The 10573-nt window shown below is 30.6% G+C and overlaps 1 protein-coding gene across 1 annotated transcript; it reads right to left on the reverse strand.

Moving 5' to 3' along the window:
* Positions 1-714: 714 nt before the first annotated feature.
* On the reverse strand, positions 715-10158 carry LOC146926347 (beta-glucosidase 13-like). The gene is made up of 14 exons (XM_085758717.1): positions 10083-10158; positions 7398-7459; positions 5418-5521; positions 4552-4618; positions 3681-3739; positions 3393-3468; positions 3224-3301; positions 3046-3133; positions 2283-2576; positions 1947-2188; positions 1794-1828; positions 1623-1722; positions 1295-1403; positions 715-1178 (listed from the first exon to the last, which is right to left on the reverse strand). Exons 1-14 carry the CDS (start codon positions 10097-10099, stop codon positions 995-997), a joined length of 1515 nt encoding a protein of 504 aa, XP_085614843.1. The 5' UTR covers positions 10100-10158; the 3' UTR covers positions 715-994.
* Positions 10159-10573: the final 415 nt, after the last annotated feature.

A 10573-nucleotide genomic window follows, 5' to 3' on the forward strand; every position in this document is an offset into this window, starting at 1 on the left:
ATAAACCTATGCCACCTCTTTTTTTTCTATTTCGAACCCAACCAAACTATTTTGAATTGAACCGAACTGTTCCAGTTCAGTTCCAGAACTGTTAGTAATGGTTCAAATTTTTTTTAGTTTAATTCGATTCAGTTTAATAGTTCGGTTCAGTTTTTTGGTTTTTTGCACATCCCTATCTTCTCATGATCAATAAATATTTGCTTATGAAACAAATCTAAATTAATTATTACAAAACATAACATGATTAAGAATGTACGCATTTGTAACACATATAGATAATTGTTAATTAAGAAAACAAATTCCAGATTTTTATTAAAAAACAACAAATCCAAGACTTTTTTTTGACAAAAATAAATTATATTCATTCACTTAAATTGATAGAGTACATTGATACAATGCAAATTCGTTAAAAACAAAAATGATGAATTTGCAAACAAACTCACATCATCCATGTTAATAGCATAAAATGACAAAGTACAAAAGCCTACACATATGACTATATTAAAGTCTCCGAAATACCCATGTCTCCGGATCTGCAACGTGGAGGACGTCAAAATCATTGATTGAATCTGCATTGGATCGAAACTGATATGACAATCTAAACTAAACCAAGACCTGAGCGAAACAAGAAAGGCAAACAGCGCCACACAAAGACGACAAACACACTCACGTCGCACTAAGACGACTAAATCACAAAATAAAAGAACGAAATAAATGTGAAAATCACTTATTTTATTAAAAAAGGAAAGAGAAAAACGAGATACATAGGGTGATTTTGGATCAAAAAATGACCTTAAATCACCCCTCTTTATTGGTGAAGAAGAAGAAGAAAGTAGAGTTTTGCTGACGGCTTACAAGAAAGAAATGAAAAAGAGAGACTAGAGTACACTTGTGTTGAAAACACAAAAAACAACAACAACAAATTCAAGATTAAAGTTTCTCGTAGTTAATGACAAAGCTCACGCAGTATTATTGGTGGTCATGATGACATGCATCAACCAATAATTCTATTATGTTCAAGAAACTTCCTAAACCACCGGGCAGAGAGCTTAGGGTGTCTTCTAAGATCATTGTCATAATCAACAAAGTTAATTCCAAAACGCACAGTGTATCCGTCATTCCATTCAAAGTTGTCCAAAAGGGACCATGCAAAGTATCCTTTTACATTCACACCTTGCCTTCACACAAAAAACCAAAAAACAACAATATAGTCAAAATTAAATGCATAAAACTAAAAAATTAGAGTGCGAAAATAATATAATTGATTCTGATTTAAGTAAATAGAGGGTGCTACCTCATTGCAGATAAAAGATAATATAGATGACGATAAAAGTAATCAATTCTGTTAGTATCCATGAGCGCCTCTTCGAGTGATAGTGTTGGATCATTGACTTCATTCATACCTATGATTTAAATTTATTAGAATTTTCAAATTTTAGTTTATTAGACACTGAAAAAAGGAGAATGAAATACACTGTGAGAGAATATTAGAAGTATTTGCTTTTTTTAATGACAATTAGTAGATTTAATATATAAAATGATTGATATATACATAATATATTTTCTTAAATTTTATGTTAGAAATAAATAAAAAAAATAAAAGAATGTATTATAAATATTACCATTTTCTGTTATGATAATCGTAGGATTGTTATACTTTTCCTTTGTGTACAACAGTAGGTCCCGAATCCCCTTTGGACAAACATATAGCCAAGTTGCAGCCTGCACATATTGTTTAGTTGTTATTCATCAATCAAATAAGATGTAACAATAATCTTAAGAGTCTTACTCACCCATGCTCCAATGTATGTCCCATCTTTATTCTTATCTGTCATGAATCATACCAGAAAACAATTTATGTCAAACAAGGAATCATAGCACACATTGATTTTTCTATTAATGATGTATGCCATCTTCATTAGGAGTGGTAAGAAAGGTGTTCTTACCTGTTAAAGTCACATTAACAGTATTGAAAACACTATTGACACCGTCAGCGCCGCCTGATCCAGACTGTATAGGAATTGGTTTCGTTGCATTGGCAGCATACATGCTGGTGTAGTAATTGATTCCAATAAAATCATATGACCCAATAAGACTCTTAGATTGCTCTGCAGTGAACGTTGGTAAATCTGGCACATAAGACACCAAGCTTGCTGGATACTTTCCTGTTGTTAGCGGCTGTATAAACCTGTAAACAGATAAAAAAGATTTCAAATTATACGGTCCCAATTTTGTCGTGATCCATGGTTGTTGTAGAAACGGTCAAAAAGTATAGTGGTTACCATCCAAACATGAAATCAAGGGCGTCTTCGGCAGCTTTTAGATCTAATGGGTCAGTTGAGTATGGTTTAAACCAGTGAGAATTTAATCCAATGCCTATTATACCATTTTGAGCCTGATATGTGGTTTTATACAATTCGAAAACAGCTGCATGAGCAAGAAGTTGGTTGTGTGTGGCCTGGTACCAATCTGATGTATTCAAAGTGTAAGAGAATGGCTCATTAAAAGTAACCCAATGCTTTACTCTGTCTCCAAATTCCTTGAAGCATATATCCACGAAGTCCTTAAAATCATCTCTGCATATTGAAATTAAACAATCAACTATATGAATAAAAAAAAATGTCATAATGCTCTATCCTCAATTTATTATTTCTTGAATGAAAATTTTGTTGCTGTATAATTCATATTCTAATGTTAGTTAGTTGTGGATAAATCAACTATGTTGTTGGTTGGTTGGTTAGTTAGTAACTAACTAGTTAGTTAGTTGGTTAGTGGCTTGTAGAGCAAGTAACTCAATTTAGCATATAAGTACTTGTTTTGTATTCAGTTGATATATCACATACATATATATCACTCATATTTCTCATATCTATCACATTTAATAATAAAGAGATTCATCGTCCTTTGAAGTTTTCTCTCTAAAGTGTGAGTGTATGGAGATCATTCTAATCGCAGTATAAAACGTTCTGAAGTATCCAAAACATTCTAATCTTTCTCTCAATTTTGTATGTGCATTTTCTATCAAATTTGTGTCATGATACTTACAAAATATTCGTGCTGACAAAGCCTCCATACTCATCTTGTAAGGCCTGGGGAAGATCCCAATGAAAAAGGGTCACATATGGTATTTGACCTGGATCAATAATTCCATCAATTTGTATTATTATGAATATGAACATCATGAATATGATATACTAATAAAGTATGGAATATAATGCATTACCATTAGCAAGTAGCTCATTGATCAGGTTGTTGTAAAATATGATTCCTGCTTGGTTTACACCGCCACTTAGTTTTCCTTCTGCATATTTGTTAGAGTTGTTAATGCATATGGAAGATACAACCAGTTGAAACTCATTAATGATGTAACCAAATTAAACATTTTCTATTACTTGGCAATATCCTTGGCCAAGATATGGAGAATCTGTATGCATCTGTATTCATATTCTTCATGATTTGAACATCTTCCTATTAAGATGTAAAAATGGTTAACACATATACTAGAAGAAAAAAAAATAGAGATTCATAAAGTAAAATCTATACATCTTTTTTTACATTGTCAATCTATTATTACCTTTTGATCACTAAAATTATTTGATTTATTTAAGGACTAAAATGATTTGATCTACAATTACAATTTGTATCAATTAATCTGAAATTATATATCACATTAGAGGTACCTTATAACGATGATAGTGATCAATAGCTACATCTGCATTCTTTCCATCCTTTACCATCCCTGTATGCAGTTGCACCAATTACCACATTAGAAGAAAAATATGATTCCACCCATTAGCCACATGGAGTGGCATTAGAGTTATCAAATTAATTATATATATTTGTCGTTGTTTCTGTTTCTTTTCTTCAATATCTAACAGGAAATAACTACAACAAAAAAAAAAATCTATTAGAATTCTAGTACAAAAACTTGTGTTGTCATTAATATTTTTTTTTTACACTATCGGTAGAAATTGTGTGTGTTAAGCACGTCTTACATCTTACGTGTACAAACATGAAGTCCTGTGAAATTGTGTGTGTTAAGCACGTCTTACATCTTACGTGTACAAACATGAAGCCCTATGACTTGTCTATAAACTCTATATATCTTGAGACTTATTTACATTCATCAAAACATATAAATCATCTGAAAGTTTGGTAATAAATTAAAGTCTCATTTCTTGTTCATGTAGACTGATTATAATTGAGGGTATGAGTAGCTGAATAGGGTTGACCAAATAGATAAAAAAAAATTGAAGGTCTTGGGTTTAACTCTGAACGAGTCCAGAGTTTCCACCACGACACCGTCCAAATCACACCACTACAACCATGATAAACCACCATGCAAACCAACACCACCATTGAACCACCTGGGAACCACCACTACCTACCAATTAGGTGTGGTCATGATTTGTAAGGCACTTGTGGCCTATCCACTAACTAGGTTTTTGCCTAGATAGTATCAATAAAACTATAATTATCGAAGAAATATATATATATATATATATATATATATATATATATATATATATATATATATATGCATGTATGTACCTGGTGTATGGGCAAATATATCCCATGTACCAACTCCTCTTCCGTCTTCACTTACAGCACCTTCATACTACATTATCAACACAAAAATTATACCGTTGACAGATTAACCTCCAATTCTTAAGATTCAATAATATAACTCATACATAATCAATACTCCATAATATAAATCAGATACATCTTTTATTCAATAAATCAGTGAAATGAATATTTTCTTATATTTTAGACCGGAAGAAGTATTACTTTCTATAAATTTCTGGACTTTCAAGCATTTATTTTAAAGAAATTTTTGTGTGAACTCTCACCCAACACATCATTCTTACATTTGTCCAATTAAAACATGACACATATTATTAAACTAAAAGAATATATAATTTTTATTTAAGAAATGGAAACTGGGTGCATTTACTGACTCTCTCTTTGGCCATGGTTCATTCTGTCTCTAACAATGGTGAAATTTAAATTGAACTATGTTTTACAATTTTTGTCCAAATCCTTCTTTTATGCCCTTTCTGCTATTCCAAGTGTTGTGCCTCCTCTTACGAGGAAATCAAAATTGAACAATTTCACATTTTGAGTCTATTTATCAATTTAAGTAAACAATTGAGAAAAAAATAAACCCAAAGCAAAAACTGAAAAGTTTTCTTGTAGTGATTCACAAGACATACCCTTCCGGAAAGAATGATGTGTTGGGTGAGAGTTCTAAAAATTTCTCTTTATTTAATACATGTTTTTTCTTTGGCCAATCTTATAGCATTAGGAATTAAACATAATTTTTTTGGTGCAAGACCGTTACAAAAAGCAAAAGCATACGCAATGATTATGCATATTTCCACATGCATAGAAACACACAATGTTACAAAACGTACCTGGTAATTGGAGGAGCCAGTACCAAAAACAAAACCTTCCGGAAAACTGCTCCGATTTAGCTCAAAACTGTCAGCATAAATAGAGGCAATAACAGGTTCCGCCCCTAAAATAGACATTAAAGAAATTATTAAGAGAAAAAAAAAATTATAATGTTAATAAAAATATTTTATTGTTCTTGGTTTTGTCAATGTTGATAACTTTTTAAGATTCACGTGAGTTCTTTTCTTAAAATAAAAAACGATGAATCATTTGAAACTTTTAAAAACATTTGCAAAAGAGTTCAGAATGAAAAAGATGCAAAAATCATCTTAGTAATAAGTGATCATGCGAAGAATTTGAAAATGAACCTTCAAGGTATTTTTTTTATGAGAATGACATCTCTCATAATTTTTTCCATCCAAGAACTCCTCGATAGAATGGGGTTGTCGAAAGAAAAAATAGAACATTGGAAGAAATGGATAGAAAACATTTAAATGAAAAAAAATTGGGCTAAGCAGCAGCGAAGCTAGCAAAAAAATTGCACAGGAGCCAAATATAAATAAAAAAATAAAATATTTTAAAACCAACATAGTAAACTTAAGGATAAAATACTTTTTTAGGTTTAGCCTCTAAACAAAATTTATTCAATTTTTGTCTCAATTTTTTAAAATTTACATAAAAAAGTGTTTTTAGTCTTGGATTTAATCTCTATAACAAAAATTAAACAAAATCTTAGTAAATTAACTTAAAAATCGCAAGTGTTGTAGAGATTAAAAACAAAATAATATGAAAATTAGCTAATACATAAAAATTAACTTTGAGCATCAACAAATGATAAATATTGACAATAACTATTTAAAAAAGTTGGACAAAATATGTTTCAAGAAGCCAATTTTATTTATAATTGATTGTTTACAAAATAAAATGATAATGTCCTCTCCAATGTAAACAATTAGATTATTTGCAAGAGACTTATTGCCCATTTAATATGTTTATGACTATTGTCTTGATAATTTTAATTGTTAAAAAAGTTTTCTCTATAGTTGTTATTGCGATTGGAAATACCAGACAATTACAAATAAATCTATCAATCATGTAGTAAATTTTTACTTTATTATTTATGCTAATTTTCGACAACTGAACTTGATTGGGGTAGCTCAATGTTTATTAATTATTTGAGGTAGCTAGATATAAATACATACCAACTAATTCAAAACTAATATATTTTTTGGGGTAGCCAAGGCTACCCCTTGTATATGAAGGGCTACGCCCCTAGGGCTAAGGACATCATCACTTCAGTGTGAGAAGAACATCAGGGTGAAACTGGACATCCCGACTAGGTTGGCACCCCCAAGAAACTCCCTTCGTCTGCCATTCACTCATAAGAGGAGGGGTGGGGGTGGACGTGTCAAACCAAAACCCTCTTAAAAAGGTCAAAATAAAGAAAACAAATAATGGGAGAAAAAAGTTACAGAAAACGAACAAGTTGATAATCCAAATCGGTCCCTAAAGAAATCCTCTTGTTTGCTTTTTGTAACTTTTTTTTCTCCCCCTTTCTTTGTTTTCTTTATTTTTGCCTTTTTAAGAGGGTTCTAATAAAAAGAGGCAATGAATCCTACAAAACGGTATCGTGAACAGTGTTACCATGATTAGTTACTTTGTCCACACAACCATGACCTTTCCTCGAAAACAAGAATGAAACAATAGATTCATCCATAAACATCAAATGTGGTCGATGAGTATCACATTGATTCTTGAACGCAATTCTAGATTATGAATTGCTCATTCACCTAATGTTATACAATATAGAAACTTCATTGAGAAGAATTTGAAGGTGGACCCTTAGAAAACTCCATTGAGGAGAATTTTGGTCTAACTATTTAATCTCTAACATTGCTAAAATAAAAACTTTTAGTCATATATTCCAAAAAGCAAAAATATATTTAAGGCAAATCCAAATTACTCAACATGAAATACAAATACAAATAATTATATATCACCTGATTGCACCGTACTTGACGATATTTCCGAATGTGGTCTCTTTCTCTTTGAAGGGGGTGGTCTGTTGAAAGCTCCAAATTAGGCATTTTAAATAGTTATGGAAGACATTTTTAATAAAATAACGTTATAAAGTTGAGGATTATACTTGCTTGATCACAACATCACATGATTTTATTTAGGCACATATATAGATGGGAAAATGTAAAATTGAAACACTTAAATAATATGTTATTGTAAATAAATAAATAAAGGTTTAATTATTTTTTAGGTTCCTAAATTATTTGGAAATTATAAATAGATTTTTAAATTAGAAAAGTTTGTAATCAAATCCTTAAACTAATTTTTTTCTTGCAATTAGATCAATTAGTTAGACTCTTGTTAGTCAACATGTAATAAAAGAGCATAATTGCAAAAAATGCATTCTTAAATTCAATTTTGACTGAAATTGAAGTTTAACTCGCTATTTTAAAATTCGGAATTTTAGCCTCACTGTTTTATAATTTTTAGGATTTGTTGACCCCTAAAATCCTGAAAATATATAATACAGTGGGGTTAAAATTTGGATTTCAAAATAGGGTGTTAAAATCTAATTTCAATCAAAATAAGAGCGTCAAAACTAAATTTAAGCCAAAAAATATAATAGTTCAAGGACATGATTGTATTTTTTTTAGTATATGGACCTATTTAAAAATCCTCAAGTAGTTTAAGGACCTACAATGCGATATATATAAATATATTAATGTTTATAAATGTAATTATCTAATTATCTGCAAAAGGAGAGAGCTGAGAGAGGGGAGCGAGATATGAAAAAGAGAATGCGAGATAAAAGAGATGATATATAGATAGAAGAGAGAATATATGAAAGGGGGAGAAGAGAGAGAATCAACTTTAGAGAGGATGGGAGAGGGAGAGAGAAGAGATGAAATGAGAGGGAGAGTTTAGAAAAGAATATTTATTTTGCATCTCTCTCTTGTTTATCTCTCACTCAAAGGGAGAAGAAATATGGTAGAGAGAGGAAAGTTGAAAAAAGAGAATGTATAGAAGATAGGAGAGAGACATACTCAACGAATTTTCCCCTCATTTATCTCTTTCACCGTATTCTTTCATCTATATCCACTATCTTATCTCATTCTCTCTTTCTTATCTCTCTTTAATCTCTAGTACATCTCTTTTCAATATCTTTTTTCTCTATTTCCCCTTATTATATCTCTATCATATTTTGTCTTACTCTGATATGGTGATAGACGATAGAACTATGCATAATAAATAATATGTCTAACTAACAAAAGTGTAATTGATGAACCTAATTACAAAAAATATTGTAGTTTAGGGACTTGATTACAAACTTTTTTTTTGTTTAGGGATAAAATATTTCAAGGACCTATAAAATAATTAAACGCCATAATCAAATGATAAGTATTTTTATGTATGTGTGCTTAAATATATTTTATTTGTGGTTGTGCCCATACAATTAATTCTCCATAATGTTTACTGGCACATCTAAGACCATCAGCAACAGAGCACTCCATTTTGGGCGCTAGGTCATGCATGTACACGTCATCTATTTTTTTAATTTTCAACAATATTACTTAATAAGCACCCAATCTCTCCAACCCAGCGCCTCAGGAAAAAAGTTAATAAATAGATCGTATTAATAACTCAATGTCGTTGTATTTCAAAAAAGTTTATTGGTTTGTTTACAATTTATTACATATGCCCCATGAAAATTAAAGAGAGAGAGGGTGCTTATATAGCCCCCATTCTTTACAAGCACCAAACATTTTCTCTCCACAATAAAGGTGCTTATTAATTACGGTGCTAAATAGGTGAAGCACCCAGCATTGTGGATGCTCTAATATCATTTGGGAGGTCTATTTAAAACAAACGCTAATTTAAGGGGTTGTCTAATATATACCCAAACCAACGGTGGATCATCATATTTTTAATAAATTTTAATAAAATAATATAAAAATGGAAAACTTCCATCTTTGGATCATTTTTAAAAGGTCCATGTTAAACACATCTTTAATGTTACTATTAACTTTAAAAGTAAAAGATAAAATAAAACAAAATATTTTATCATATCCTGTCTCCTTATCATGTGCACTAAACGGACCCTAAAAATAATGAAAAATAATAAATTATAGAAAATATGTTAATCCAGTATATTCTCAATTTGGTTCTTAAATTATAGAAATATATACTAATGATTAGTATGTTTATTTCTACAGTTTTAGATTAAATCGACGAGAGAATGATAGTTTAAAAACCAAATTAATGGTTAATTAATGAAAAATGTGCTTGTTGTCAAGATCAACATGAATTAAGGATTCTACTTGAGTGTCGTTAATTTTAGTGGCATAGGTAGGTAGCTGACCAACCCACGTCCTAAAACAATCGATTGTACAAAAACCCAAACCGAGAAAGACCATAAAATAGAGAAATATTCCAAGCAAAATTACTGTAACCGTGGTCGCTAAAGAACTGAAAACAACATCATATTAAAAAACATCAAAAATATATGAATATAAGATGCAAGACGAAACCAGCGATGAAAATCACCAACTCTATACATAATAACATTCAAGATCGAACTTCACAAAAAAAAGAGTTGAATTTTAAAGTCTCCAATATTAAAAAGAGTTGATATCGACTAATATTTTTACAAAGGTGCAAAACTATACCTGATCACATTCCTCATTGTTTGGGACTGCCGTGGGATATCTATGAAATATAACTAAGGATTCGAAATCAATTGTTGCTTGTTTAAGTGCATGTATTCGGGTATATATAGGAGAGGAAATAATATGGATGGAGGCTAAATTGATTCTTAGAAACACAACCACCTACCACTGGAGAGAGAGAAACTAAGAATGGAAAGAGACAGATAAGATAGAAAATAGAGATTAAAAATAAATGTGTATTACTATTAAACGAGCGCTGAAATATTAAAATTGCACTTAATAAACGAGTAAGAGTTTATAAATGAGTAAATAGGCTATTACCCTATGAAATTGTAAGTTTTGTCAATTATCCTCCTGAAATTAACAAAACTTCAATTACCCCCTGAAAGTTAGGGGGCTGAAATATTTGTAGTTTTTTTTCTTATGGCCAAAATCGCAACTTCGTGAAAGTTAAGGGGCGAAAACTACTATTAAGCCTAAGAAAAACTATT

The sequence above is a fragment of the Medicago sativa genome, chromosome 4 (genome assembly GCF_051527215.1).
Source record: "Medicago sativa cultivar Bolivia chromosome 4, Bolivia_mono, whole genome shotgun sequence".
Taxonomy (NCBI): Eukaryota; Viridiplantae; Streptophyta; class Magnoliopsida; order Fabales; family Fabaceae; genus Medicago; species Medicago sativa.